Source organism: Haliotis asinina, chromosome 3 (genome assembly GCF_037392515.1).
Source record: "Haliotis asinina isolate JCU_RB_2024 chromosome 3, JCU_Hal_asi_v2, whole genome shotgun sequence".
NCBI classification, from domain to species: domain Eukaryota; kingdom Metazoa; phylum Mollusca; class Gastropoda; order Lepetellida; family Haliotidae; genus Haliotis; species Haliotis asinina.
The window spans coordinates 22,427,750-22,443,217 of NC_090282.1; the positions used below are offsets into that span (position 1 = coordinate 22,427,750).

The 15,468-nt window shown below is 40.5% G+C and overlaps 1 protein-coding gene across 1 annotated transcript; it reads right to left on the reverse strand.

Moving 5' to 3' along the window:
- Positions 1 to 514: 514 nt before the first annotated feature.
- LOC137278759 (uncharacterized) lies at positions 515 to 13,886 on the reverse strand. The gene is made up of 8 exons (XM_067811271.1): positions 13,739 to 13,886; positions 12,688 to 12,906; positions 11,730 to 11,741; positions 3,236 to 3,329; positions 2,178 to 2,302; positions 1,349 to 1,483; positions 728 to 1,113; positions 515 to 670 (listed from the first exon to the last, which is right to left on the reverse strand). Exons 1-8 carry the CDS (start codon positions 13,884 to 13,886, stop codon positions 515 to 517), a joined length of 1,275 nt encoding a protein of 424 aa, XP_067667372.1.
- Positions 13,887 to 15,468: the final 1,582 nt, after the last annotated feature.

Sequence of the window (15,468 nt, forward strand, 5' to 3'; positions counted from 1 at the left end):
CCTTAACACTGACTGCGAATCGTAAAAATAATTAAGAGGTGTTCAGCTCAATTTCTGGATATCGTTGGTTAAGCAAAATATACACTATCACCTTAACTCTGACTCGACTGTAGAGAGCACATGGATGGTATTGGTCAAGTATGTGTTTATTTCAATGTCTACACGGTATATAATTTTACAAGAGAGTGAACAATGGCTCATATTCCGGAACGATGATTATTCTACTGTATCAATCTGCTTAGAATATCTCTTTATGATCACATGAGGGCCAAACTGTGTTTTGGTTGTTTTACTGTCCATTGTCCAGGTGTATTTATGGTCTAAATATATTCGTTACTTATGCATAATATTTCCTCTTCCCGACATGGCTGAAATAATGAATCGTATGGTATGGTGTTAGATATTTCCTATGCAGACATATTTACATGTGAACTGACCACAGACTCATCTGTTCACAATATATCCTTTCTACGTCCTTTTTTTAGTAGTTGAAAATATAGGGTTCAGCTTCAGGTTATGTACCAGGATACGGAGGAGGAAGATCATCAACAACATACATAGGTGGTGCTGTAGGTTGTTGAGGAAAGGGGCTTTGACTAGTATTAGTATATGGAGGTTTTGATGGGGGATACAGATCCTGGGTCTGAGGCTGTGATGGAGCATACTGATGCTGACCCTTGGATTGTGCTGGAGGATAGTCAGACTGACCCCTGGTGTGAGGCTGTGCTGGAGGATATAGATCCTGACTGTGGTTCTGAGGCTGGTACTGGCTTGGGGCTTGAAATGGATATGGACTTGGAGGTGGATGCTGAAGGTGCGACTCATACTGATCCTGTGCATTTGGTGGGTACGAATTGTATTGCATCTCTGGGTGTGTTGATGGGTTAGCTGGATAGGTGGCGGGTGTGTTGATGTCGGTGACGTTGGTGGTAGGAGGGGTGACAGCTCCCTGCGTGTTGTTTCTATGACTTCTGTTTCTAAGTTTCCTCCAGAACGCACCACGTTTGTAACGATAAACGCCACCAACAACGATGAATACAGCAACTGCGACTGCCACAATGCCTCCGGCGATGCCCTTGGTATTGGAGGATGCGATTAATGGGTCCGGAATACCTATGAAGGAAGCAAAGTTATGAATACCATTACATGAAGAGTGGGAAATAGCCTGGCAAGAGACCATTTTTAATTGAAACAGGTGTGTGTGTGTGTGTGTGTGTGTGTGTGTGTGTGTGTGTGTGTGTGTGTGTGTGTGTGTGTGTGTGAGTGAGTGTGTGTGTGTGAAACGTTGAAAACACACACACAAGTCCAACACATCATACCACCTCCAGAATATTCTTCCAGCACTCACTTTGGCAGCTGAGCTGGAACCGCCTGTCAGTTTGCTCGCTTGTGTACTCTACAAACACATATTGTCCTGTGCTCAGTATATCCTGGTTTGTAGTTCCACAAAACGTCTTCAGTAACCTCCCATAGCTGCTTTGACCTGGAATAATGAATATAGCAATAATATCATCACGTAGGTCAATTGCCATGGTTCTTATTTTGCACATGGTATAAAACTGACCCATCACGTGCATAACACATTTCATGCTTGATATTAAATACAGAGTGCATCACTCCTGGACTTAGATTCGACCTGCAAACTAGTGTCTGCAAGCATGAGCAATACTCCACGCCCCCAGGAGCCCATTTCACAGCTATGATTGTCGTAAGCCAGTGTCATGGTTTATAACTGACGACAGTTGTAGCGTGACGGTTGCTTTGTGAAATGAGTCTCGGGACATTATCGGATAATGCAAGTTAACTGTCATTGCCCTCTTGCACAAAGCCAGCTTAGTGATATTGACATATTAACTTAATACTTTAGTACTAACCTTTATTGTCACAATACCCCAAAAATATTGCTGATGTAACTTTAAACCTTAGCCCACTAACTCACTCACTCACTAACCATTAGGTTAACTCTCGCTTTGTGCAAGATGACGTGATTAATTTTCAGACGCAAAGGGAGTTTTCAATTACATGAACGTAAACGGAAAAAATAACCGTGTACCTGGATCTTCAGAATTCCATTTATTAATGAAACCGGATGTTAATTAAGTCAGTGCGTCCTAGTGTGAACTGTTTTGTCAAAGATAGGAGCTTGTCTGTTGACGCCATGACTTCTGTGACAATACCTTCATACACTTTAACGTAGGACGTTGAGCACACATGCCCAAATTCCACATAGCGGAATTGAAGTTTGAGCACGCTGTTCGTAGTATTTGTGCTCAATAAGATTCCATCTGGATATTCAACGTATCTGAAATGTTTAATTGGATATGCATCAGAATATCTGAGACAGGTATCTCATGTTCAGAGACACGAATGCGTACCTAGGCATATTTACCTTTAAGAATTGGGTGCTATGCATTCTGTCAGTCAATAGATGGTTCTGTTGGAAGTCATGCAAATAAACCCTTCAAACACCGAAAAATAGTGAACAGGTGAAGTACACGCATTCGGTCAGTCAATTCATAGTTCTGTGGGAAGTAATATATCCTTTAAACGTCGAAAACATAGTGAATAGGTGAAGTACATGCATTCTGTCAGTCAATTCATAGTTCTGTGGGAAGAAAGATATCCTTTAAACGCCGGAAAATAGTGAATAGGTGAAGCACATGCATTCGGTTACTCAGTACATGGTTTTAATGGAAGAATGTTTTCCTTTAAACGTCAAAGATATAGTGACTGGGTGAAGTATATGCATTCGGTTAGTAAGCTGATGGGAAGTAATTTATTCCTAAACTTCCAAATATGGTGAATAGGTGAAGTATATCCTAGAGGCGTAAAACAGCATTCATTCACTAACTCAGACGTTTTATATTTGAATGAGTGAGTGAGTTCACTTTTAGCCGCTTCCAGCAATATTCCAGCAATATCACGGCGGGGACACACACTGTCCCCTGTGGGGAATCGAAACTGGGTCTTCGGCGTGACGAGCGATGACCACCGGGCTACCCCACCGCCCCATATCGGACTTGTTACAGCTATGTGAAAGTTGTAACAGTACATTGCGGTTATACCGAACACAAACGGAACACTTTGGTTCGTGATAACAGTAGTCCGATATATCCATTTCAGCTAAATATACAGTGGTATATCCAAAACGCTTGTTATATCCATCATTCAGTTGTTATAATATAGCCAACTGCATGAAGAAATGTAATCATATTTCAGATCTGAAGCTACTCACGCATAGTAACTGGTGTAGGTATACCGCGACTGTGCGAATACCGTAGAATCATATGGCGCTGATAGACACTGTACTTGGTAGACTTGGGTCATACCTGGATCATTGCAAGGGCATAGGAATCAGTGACACCAAAACGACAAAAACGTTCAGTGATGGTATTAAGAAACATAGGAAGTACAGGAAAATCGACGTACAACGAACAATGTAGATGACTGGGTTGGTGTGTCATTTAACGACGCACTAAACATTATCCCAGCTATATAGCAGCGGTCTGTAAATTATCGAGTCTGGACCAGACAATCCATTGATCAACAGCATGAACATCGAGCTGCGCAACTGTGACACCAAGTCAGCAAGTCTGACAACTGGATCTCTTTTGTCGCCGCTTACGACAAGTATGGATTACTGAAGATCAGTTTTTCAGCAATAACATATGAACCGTAACGACAAAGTGGAGTGATAATTTCTGACAGATACTTTCATTTGAAACGTGTACTACGTATTGGCATACTATCCCTTGACATTCCATGAAGTTCCTATCATGATGAGAAGTATGTTATGTCATGACCATGTCTGGTAGGACCGATCTCATTATCATCAAAACATTTTACGTTGTAGATTTATTATCATTATATTCAAGTGATGACATTTGTCAACCCACCAACAATGAAATACTAAACTAGATGTAGGATGCTCATGTTTGCCAGACTGATGTCTAAACAAGAAAAGCATAATCAAAACAACTCATCTAAACACAGGTATAGATACAGGTTGTTCAAAGAATATCTTTGAGGAGCGTTGGACAAACAAGATTGGTTAAACTTACCTGAACCAACGTATATTTACAGTTCTGCTTGGACATATCCTTAAAGCGTGTTGGTTAAAACAGGATTGGTTAAACACATCTTAACCCAGGTATATCTTTAAGGAGTGATGGACAAACAAGATTGTATGAACGTCAGAATAAATGAATACTGATCATAGGTATAGGTAAACGAATACAATATTAAAATATACTTGTAGCTAACAATAAACCCAGCGTCTATCCTGTCGAATGTGACAGCATATATATGTAGGATGGACAGTCGGTGTTTTCTTTGTTCCTTTAAGGAAACAATCAGCAGACAACCAGACACATATTTTAGGTCTCACCCCGCAGACTCTGTGTAAATAGTAAAATATTATAGGATAGAAAGAAAGACACCAGTTTTAGAGACTAAGCAGCCTACCACATCTGTCCGCCAGTGTATCTGACCTCAGGTTTGTACAAAGCCGTCTCTATGGCGGTGAGTCTATTTCGCAAAAACGATGATGTAGTGACCCACATTCACCACAAGGCCGTCACTGTTGACGTTTTTACACACAGTAGTGATTAATACTGTGTGGAAATAGAAGGCGGTTGACAACTTCAGCATGCTATCTGGGTGCCCGTGCCAGAAAATATACATACGCGACTTAATACATAAATTGACCCATCCAGTGATGTTTGTTTTGTTTAATGGACATCCGTGAAATATGGGACGGCGGTGGAGACAAGCGGAATGGAGGTCAATCTACCCGTCTGGGTCGATATTAGAAGCTAAGGGAACACGAAGCAAAACAGGGACCGACCATTTGATACTCTGGGGGAAACTGAAGGGAGTGTGCATGGAGAGGGGTAGCTGTGTGGGGTGGGGTGGGTAGGCGACGAGTAGGTATTCGTTAGATTGTTCGAAATAAGGGATCCTTCATTGTTTATTGTTGTGGGTGGTATGCGTGTGAGTGTGCGTGATGATGATGATTTTAAGCCGGGATCATCAAGTTCGTTGTGTGAGGAAGGAGGACATCCATTTGCTGGGATAGGTGTCACTGATTTTGAACATGACGTGCAAGGGGGTCACTTGTACCTTGTACATTATAAGTTGTTCACTGGTCTTATCTGACCTTATCTGACCTTATCGTCAACATCTCACTGGTAAAATCAAGGTGTGACAATGATTCTTAAATCTTATGACATATCAAAAAACATATTCATGTCAATTTCAGTTACTATTTTATTTACTATTAAGGCCCAGATTCATATGAGTGACACCGAAACATCGTCATCACTTACTTCGAAGGAATTCCTTCAGAATGGAGGATGACCGAAGGCGATACAGTACATATTGTCCCGTGTGCAGATTTGGTCCACACAAACCTTTATCTAAAGTTTCTATTCGGTTAACGTACTCTACGTTTCCCGGTTGATCCCGCATTTGCAATTAAGTACAAATCGATTCACGGAGTGAGTGACTGAATATGGTTTTACGCCGCTTTTTAGCAGCATTCCAGCAACATCATGACAGGAAACACAACAAATAGGTTTCACACATTGTACCGATGTGGGGAGTCGAACCCAGGCATTCGATGTGACGTGCGAACCCCCACCGGTTACCCCCACCGCCCTTGATTCATGGAATGTGCTAAGCATTTGTAATTGTCTGGTTAATCCAGGTGTTTTCTATCCAAATATACGAAATATATATCCAAATATACATATACCTTCCTGAGTAAGTATCAAGAGTAAATATGAGTCACATTAATTTATTCTCATTGTTGATACTGAAGATTTTTTATGATACCGTCCTATATCACCTCTCTCATTAAACGTTTGATACTGATTTGATATCCAACGTGAAGCGGAAGTAGGGGGCACCTTTCAAATTAAGAAGTCTCCTCGGCCTCGTAACTTTATGACTAATATATTAATGCATATTTCTCTATACTCTCACCGTTCGCTATACCCCTTGTTTTACTATGGAGATTGTGGAAATGCCGACTCGTGACAAGAAGATGTCAAAGATGAGGTGTATTATCACGTTATTCATTCATCATGTACACATAGGGATAATATTTTGAATCATGTAACACACGGAACATACCGGAGCCATCGGAGTGTAAACATCAGGAATGACCCATCTCTTGACATCATACGATGTCATCTTCCCGTCAGGAGGCAAACACGAAACATGTTCAAGCCCACTATAGACTGTGATTGGAAATAAACAGAAAAAACAACACAATTTTCTAAAATAACCGGGTCGTAAAGGACCATTAAATGTACATATACGCTAAGTATGGCACAGTAACACCAAAACCACAAATTTTAACTTGGTTGATCTCTCCCTTTCCGAGCACAGGAAGTTGAGTAACCTCGGCTCCGCACCAAATGTCACTTACTTCAAAACATCTCTGCACACATTCGGCATAAGTCATTGTGTCCTAAAAATATAGGATAAAACATTGATAAATATGGTCAGAATTGCTAGATGGATGGGTGTATATGTAAAAAAAGCCACAAAAATCACCCAGTCACAACAGTCAAATGCCTGTACTGAATGCTTCCAAAAGTTTGCTAAACAACGGACTCTGATATGGTGTATGATAACCTGCAGGACAAGGCACAAACAGCAAGTGAGGCGGTTTCACCGCTCCGTTCTATTTCCACCTTGGGTGATTGAAGCAGAATAATTTCTATTTTCTGAGAAGAAATATGATTGGTTGACGGAATTACTTTTCGTGATCCACGTTCATTGACAACTTTCATTGATAATTAGAACGTGCTGTACTCACACATTCCGAGATTTGAAAAAGGAAACAGAAGGTTAAAGAATTTGAATACTCTCTCTATTAGACATTATTTTGCAATAAAAGTTCGTTATAGATAGTAGACTTTTAAAACAATAAACTTAGAAATAGGCAATTTGAACAATCGTTTGCATTGTTTGTAAACAAACATGGCCGCCATTATCCCGACCCTGAAAGCGTTCTCTATGATTACTACGGCACAGTGGACCTACTTCAACCGCAAATGTTGTGGTGTGATACATTGATTGATTCATTCATGGCTTAATCCATATTTTTCATTTCCTTAAAATGTTGAATGCTACTTAAGGTGAATGTATGACTGAAGTCACATTATAATAACCAATTTCTCGAACAAAGCTCATGTTAATGCTCGCTCCTAAATGGACTATAACATGGAAGCTATTTAAATATCTGCGAAAAGACCAAAGAGTGATCTATTGTCGTGAATGAGTGGATTCATGGTACTTTTCACCAACATGAATCGGTTTTAGGACATAATCCAGATATATCCTCTGGCGTTGATTGTTGTTTTTCTTTTCATGTACATGATGGAGTCTGATTACACGATGCCATTTAGAAAGTGGTCAAATGCAACATATGTCATATTTGGGATCTCACTTTCTTAGTAAAGTACAAATTCTAGTACTTTTTTCGGTTGAGTCCCATCCGGGATTCGAACCCGCACCCTCAGAGTCAGGCACCTAATCGCCATCACACAAAGTCAGCCGTCTAGCCCGCTCAGCCACCGCGACTTCCACAAAAATGAAAGTCGGACAACTGGTAGTCTAGACTGTGTACTTTGTGTACCCCTCTGATGAGTGTAAATTGGCACGGCTCCCACGGCCGAAAGCTATGATTACACGATGCCATTTAGAAAGTGGTCAAATGCAACATATGTCATATTTGGGATCTCACTTTCTTAGTAAAGTACAAATTCTAGTACTTTTTTCGGTTGAGTCCCATCCGGGATTCGAACCCGCACCCTCAGAGTCAGGCACCTAATCGCCAGCACACAAAGTCAGCCGCCTAGCCCGCTCAGCCACCGCGACTTCCACAAAAATGAAAGTCGGACAACTGGTAGTCTAGACTGCGTACTTTGTGTACCCCTCTGATGAGTGTAAATTGGCACGGCTCCCACGGCCGAAAGCTATGATTACACGATGCCATTTAGAAAGTGGTCAAATGCAACATATGTCATATTTGGGATCTCACGTTCTTAGTAAAGTACAAATTCTAGTACTTTTTTCGGTTGAGTCCCATCCGGGATTCGAACCCGCACCCTCAGAGTCAGGCACCTAATCGCCAGCACACAAAGTCAGCCGCCTAGCCCGCTCAGCCACCGCGACTTCCACAAAAATGAAAGTCGGACAACTGGTAGTCTAGACTGCGTACTTTGTGTACCCCTCTGATGAGTGTAAATTGGCACGGCTCCCACGGCCGAAAGCTATGATTACACGATGCCATTTAGAAAGTGGTCAAATGCAACATATGTCATATTTGGGATCTCACTTTCTTAGTAAAGTACAAATTCTAGTACTTTTTTCGGTTGAGTCCCATCCGGGATTCGAACCCACACCCTCAGAGTCAGGCACCTAATCGCCAGCACACAAAGTCAGCCGCCTAGCCCGCTCAGCCACCGCGACTTCCACAAAAATGAAAGTCGGACAACTGGTAGTCTAGACTGCGTACTTTGTGTACCCCTCTGATGAGTGTAAATTGGCACGGCTCCCACGGCCGAAAGCTATGATTACACGATGCCATTTAGAAAGTGGTCAAATGCAACATATGTCATATTTGGGATCTCACTTTCTTAGTAAAGTACAAATTCTAGTACTTTTTTCGGTTGAGTCCCATTCCCTAGTGGAATATAGATGCTGCATAGTTATAACAGTGGTGTATGAATATAAGACAGTTGCAATAGAAATACAACACAGTTGTAACAGTGGAGCATCAATACAACATGGGAACAGTAAATACAGCATAGTTATTGCAGTGGAATATGGATACAACATAGTTGCAACAATGCAGTATGAATGCCTGGTTAAAACAGTGGAATTTGAATACATGGTTAAACAGCGGAATTTGAATACATGGTTAAAAGAGTGGAATATGAATACAACATAGCTATAACAGTGGAATATGAATTATACAACAAAGCTATAACAGTGGTGTATGAATACAACATAGCTATAACAGCGGAGTATGTATATAACACGGTTATAGCTGGGGAGTATGGACATAACATAGTTAAAACAGTGGAGTATGAATACAACATAGTTAACGATTCAACTGTTCTCTGACAAAAATCGGGCAGATTTCTCCGAGATCTGTTAGAAGTACTTTAAAAGGGCAGTACCCATATCAACACGATAGATATTAGAATCATAATTATTTTTATACCAAGGATCAAAATAAATTCTGCAGTATACATGCCTAACCCATCATAGCAACCCGCTACATGGGGTTGTCTACATACCAGTCGTTGATGACTTGGGCGACATGAAAATGAGCTCTTAAGACACCAATGCTATTCTTGGATGCACAATATTCTGATTCTGAATCCAGAAGAAAACATAATTCAGTTAACCATTCTGCCTGAATGACGCACTGATGTGGTTGGTAACATTTTGAACGTCTAGACTACCAATATACCCTGCAAAGGGAAGGAGATTGTTTTGTACACATTTCCATGTTGGTCGTACAGCATAAGAGTAGATATTTCATCGTATGCAGCTATCCAGATGACAAAGAACCCATTCTTCATCCTACCCACCCTCTTACAAATACTCGACTTGTTTGTCACAGTGCGAGATTCCTTTCTGTCCATGAAGTACTGCTTTCCACTATCTTCAGTTGCACACCAGGTAGTGATAAGATACGTAGCTGCGAAAAGCCAATATCGTTCACGAGTATGCTGAGGTAAAGAAACAACATGTTTGATCTTATCCTTTCTAGAACGATACCCCACACTCAAAATTTTAAGTCGGTTATCAAAGTGGGGTCCTATCCAATAAATCCTCTGGTTAACAAAATCCACGCCTATCAACTTCGACATTTTCTTGAGTTTTGTAATGACTTGTTCCGTCCTTGTGTTAACGTTCAGCATAATGATTCTCGGCTTGCCTCGTCTGAGAGGCACTCTGACATGAAACACACTGTCCAAGATGGGATCTGAAGCAATAAGCCAACTGCCCTTGAACGTCGCCAGCGTGATCTTGCTAGAACCGTCACAGCAGAATTTTGAAAGTGATATCATAGAAGCAGGAGATTTGTTCTCGACGATATACACAACACCATCATCCACGTCGACAGCGATGTCGGTAATCGTTTCAATTTCAATGTAACAAATGTTTCTTTTGCAAAGTCAAAAGCCTGAAGGTACGTCTTCTCATCTTGATTTTGTAGAGTGAAAATGTTTGGCAGGGCATGAGTAGTACCTTTCTTGTACTGAGGATGAATGCAACTGCAATGTGATGTTTCACGAGGGTCCCCATCACCTCCAGCTTGGACAGTGACTCTTTCAGGAACAGATGAGACGTCCTTTTCGTCGTTGGTTGCAAGCATCTTTCCTTGTTCCGGGGAAGTTATGGAAACACTTTCCGAAGGCGATACCACGTCTTTAACCAAGAGCATTTGTTCTGTTCCCTGGAAATGTTTGCCTGAATAGACGATGCAATCACTGGAATCACGAATGCCAAACACGCAATCGTCTACATTGCAACTTGAGAAAGTGAGGCATGTTCTTGGCTCAACCTTCTGATGCGAAACGTACTTGCAGTCGTGTTTCTTGGCACATAAGGCAACACAATCAATCCTGCTGAGATGCAACCTAAAATAGTAAAATAGTGATTGCGTGGCGGTTCTTGGGAGAACTTTTTTGTGGCAAGCTAAGCATGTCATGTGTTCAGTGAAACCTGAACATGATATTGCTGGAAGCTCGTGACGTCTGTAATGTGGTGATATTTTCGGAATATGTATTTGGTATCAACGTTAGGTCATAACTGTTATTCATTGGGGGTTTTGTCAGGGCACCATCTGCAACAGCGGGTCAAAACGTGTTTAGGCAAACCCTACCTCAAGGAGGAACTAATGGTCGATCTTCATGTGTTATTGAAAGGTCTACCAGAGTGATGCAGCAAGTCAAGTGTTATAGTGAGGGCAACATAAAATATATATCAGTTTTCATGATGACATATTTTGTGGAATGGGTTAGATCGATGATTTGACAAGGTGCCTGACTTTAAATCTGTATCTGAGAAAGTGTGATCCCAAATGTAACCTGCTAAAAGTAGAACTTTCGTTCACTGGTCGTGAATTCTTGAGCTTCATTTTCAGATGAGTTGACAAAGAGGATGTGAAGCATCTGAAGTTTGATCGGAACTCTGAAATTACAGCCTCTGTCTTAGAGGCTGATATGGATCTCAGCCAAAACGCAAAAACATGGCAATTTGTTGAGACATACACCTTAAGTTCAAAGTATATTCGTTTGATATCTGTCAGTAATCTTCAAATAACCAACTCCCATCCACTGGCTTATCCATCTGAAATAGAGGATAAAAGACCCCAGTGAGGTTTCCTTGTCACAGTTGGATGTTTGCACACCAATTCAGAGTGACAAAAGACTGTATGATAAGAGTGATCATTTCACCTTTCTTGTACACTGCACAACGTTCCAGTAGCTCAAGCAAGCAAACATCTCTTCAGATAATACCGAGCATGTTTTGTCAACGAAGAGATCACTCGACTCATACCTTGTTACCATACTTGTTTTCAAATGGTCTAAATAAAAGTCCTACGGGAAGGAAAAGTTGTGTTGTTTTGTTTTCTACGGTTTTGTTAATTCAATTCATTTCACAAATTATTGTATCTGTGAATGTTGGTATCCTACCTGGCACTCGGCCTTATGGAGACAAAAGCAGCACAAGTCAACACCATTACATTTCCGTTGTAAGTCTGGAATAGTTCAAGCATCCATAGACGTGTACGTAAGTGCGTGATATCAACCTAAATTTTTCACCTCACCTTAAACCTTGAACATTGCATTGTCAGTCATGACAAAAAAGTCTACCATAATCTGAAGTATGTTTTTGAAAATAGGTTAAAGCAAATTGTCGTCACGGACTTTATTCATGGAAGCAACAGGTTATCACATTTTGACCATAAAACGATGCCAGTTAAACTTTATAAAGTACAACCTGTGTGTTTCCTTGTGATCAATATGTGAATAATTTTCAATGCAACTAAGTCGGCATATCCGTCAGTCGTGAGCGGTAAAGGACGATAACGGCAATAATTTCAATGACCTTGATATATGCGGCATCTGGTGGCTAATCCATACCCATTAACATCACAATATTAATGTGGTATTGTTACAGAATAACTTATGGCAAATCAGGCATGTAATACTACATATCTGACAACCACAAGCAGGCTTATAAAGTTCAAAACAGTAAAGCAGTAGTAAGCTATGAAGAAATATACAAAGATATCAGTACCATATTCAGCCATGAGCTCACCACATATGTAGGGAAAGGAGAAACCAATACCAATAGCAATAACAAGAACACACACTATTCTCGGTGACACGTTCAGGATTTGCTTTGAACATGCTATTCCAGCAGGTATGACAGGGGCTGAAAAAAGTCCAAGAATCACAGACGACAGCCACAGCGCTGCAGGATTATCAAGAGAAAAACAAAACACGATTATACCAAACAGCAGTCCCGTAAAACATGCACTCAAGATGTAAATCTGCTTCACGCTCACTGGAAGAATGCAAGGTACCGATCGGCCAATCAGAAACGAAAACCAGAATACTGATGTCATAAGAGTCATGGTGGACAGACTAATCTGGAGGCGACTCTCGATGCCAAACGTTGCCAGAAGTCCGCTGTATCCAGATGGGAAACCCTGACCGGACAAAAGCACCAGGAACATGAAAACGATAAAAAGGTAGTCCTTCTTCCCGCGTTTCTGTGACTCAGGTTTGTCTTGTGGTGTATTGAGTGTCTCATATTGGTCTGGCTGTGACGAAGCTTGTTCGCTGACGTGGAAGTAGAGGTATGCTAGCACACACATAACACAGATCACTCCAAACATTATAAAAGGGTATTGAAGAAGTGTAATACCGTCAGGACCACTACAATCAATACTGTCAATCGGAAGTGATGAATCATTCACCATGAATGTTAGGTTCCGTCTGTTCTGTACATGTTCTGCGTCGAAAACAGGTGAGTTGTTTTGTTGGAAAGAATCCCTGTCAGTTGTGATGTTGTACCTCGTTTTGTACATCTCCGTCACGGCACCATCGCTGAGGAAAGGTCCGACAACCAACGGTGCTAAGACGCTCCCTAAAGACGAAAATCCAAAAAGAAGGTGCACAAGGCGTGGGTTACCGGGCCATAACTGTCCACACTTGTGCAAGATGGCTGAAACATGGAACCATGTTTATGACGCACTAAAGTAATGTACGTTACGTTGGGTAGCATAATTTAGTCTTTCATTTTCTTTATAAAAGATAAACATGTTGGCATTAGTTATGTAGAACTTCCGACAGTTCTGTGGAAATACCATGTTGGATGAGAGCACTCACTCACTTCATGATTCTGATACGATTATGCAACTAAATAATCTAGACTTGCACAAGTCTCTAAAATAGAAATTGAGATTTTAAAGAATAATCTCTGTAAAATAGAAATAAACTGAATAGCATCCTGAAGATTTAACTGTCGGCTTATATAGACAAGTCTCTTTAAGGGATAGTATTACTCTTATTACTTAGCATTCAGTAGAGACTTGGAGCAAGGCTACTATGTAATGACACCTTGTTTAGTAACATGTCGATAAAGGTGAGCCACAATAATTCAATATGATAAGTAAAGCTTTATATATCCTTACGATTGAAGCATGCTGTGCTAATTGCTCCTGCTAACATCTCTAGTATTGTGCCCATAATGATGTTTCCGGCATACGGAAATGAGAAGAAGTAGATGGCTTTCAGTACAACCAGAGCGCCGAGGATGACATAAAGGGGAATATTCTCCATCACAAATGCTATTATTAGCTGACTGACGATTCCACCGATCCCAAATACCAAGAGGAGAAGGCTGAGCTCGTCTAGGCCAGCGTTGAAGAGGCATCTTAGATCTGGTAAGATGGGTCCTATAATTCCGATAATACCTCCCTTAAAAGAAGATGCAATGTTAATATTAAGGAGGAAACCTCTGCGAAGGTTTAGCTGAAAATGTGTACACAAGGGCAAAGTGACATCACTAGTGCCGGCTGCAATGCGGTAATGACCCAGTATGTGGATATCAAACAGTCATGTGGTATGGTGTTAGAACAGCTACGGTTAGAACTGATTTTGTTTCGCGAACACCTGGTGTCAACATGGATTTCCAGTGATTCGGGATTATAATGTTACCACTAAAGTAATACTAATCAAGCGACGTGAAGTATTTTAGTCCGTATGTAGGCTACAGGCCCATATACAACATATATACATTTGATGACAAGTATAGTTACTGTTAACTTTACGTGTGTTAATAATGCACGTGTTATTTGTACAAATTGATTTTTGCCAGTATACACATAATCGTGTAATGTTACCGGTAATAATTTGCCGTGACAAAAGGTATAAGAAATCCTCTCTGAAGCAGCCAAATATAACCCTGACAAGTCTAAAATATTCCATATTATGTACTGAGCAGACAAGTGAAGGACGCAACGATTCACAATTGAGGTTTTCTAGTACAATACAGCAGAATCAACTCTAATGTAATGAGTCAAAAATATAATATCAACTCACCAAAGGCTTGGTTTGAGAGTGAGAAACAGTTATACTGAATGTTACACGGCGAGCGGTCAGCCTTGGATGTAGGTCGATGTTGACAATCAGACGAAGAGGCAGACAGATGTAGATATGTCGAATGATGCCACAACTCCAGTATTACTCCAAGGGTAACTCCGTGTGTGTGGCGTCAACACAACAACTAGCCCTATATATATACAGTCAATGATATCATCCAGGGAAGTGTGGAACCTTCGCGATCGGCTTCGTGTATACCAACAGTCAAAACACACACCCAACGGAAGAGTGCATAGAGGGATACATCTCTAAAGCACTACCTTAAAAGGCTCGCCACTAAAATACTAGTACCGTGATACGAAATATGACCCATAATAACCATCACTTAATCAATGATAATACGAACTACAGAAAACACACCCTCGTGACAATAAACATATTCACACCTATATAAATGTGACAAATGTTTGGTTTGAAGAAAAATTATTGGAGTTTGAATGCTCTGAATTTATAAGCATGAAAGATATATTAGCATAACTTTCTTAAAAGCGTTTCATCATTGTTCATAAAAGGGACTTAAATTTATAGCAGTTTGGTTATTTCTGGCGAGTATTTTAGTGTAAGTGAGTTATAATCAATACATAATCTTTTACACCTACATTACACAATGGACATTTACGTTCAGCAACATTTAACTAGCTATTCTCATTATACTTTAGCTTTAATAATCCACTTCGAAATTTCATCAAAATATTTCACAATTTTTTGTCCAAGATACATGATTAATACTTTTCTGGAGCTAATGGCTAACTCTCAATAT

Coding starts and splice junctions, on each gene's coding strand:
- LOC137278759 (XM_067811271.1), bottom strand. CDS start 13,886: ATGGAGAATATTCCCCTTTATGTCATCCTCGGCGCTCTGGTTGTACTG. Junction 1,114..1,348: donor GTTCCAGCTCAGCTGCCAAA/GTGAGTGCTGGA, acceptor CTTCCTTCATAG/GTATTCCGGACCCATTAATC. Junction 671..727: donor GTCAGGATCTATATCCTCCA/GCACAGCCTCAC, acceptor TCCAAGGGTCAG/CATCAGTATGCTCCATCACA.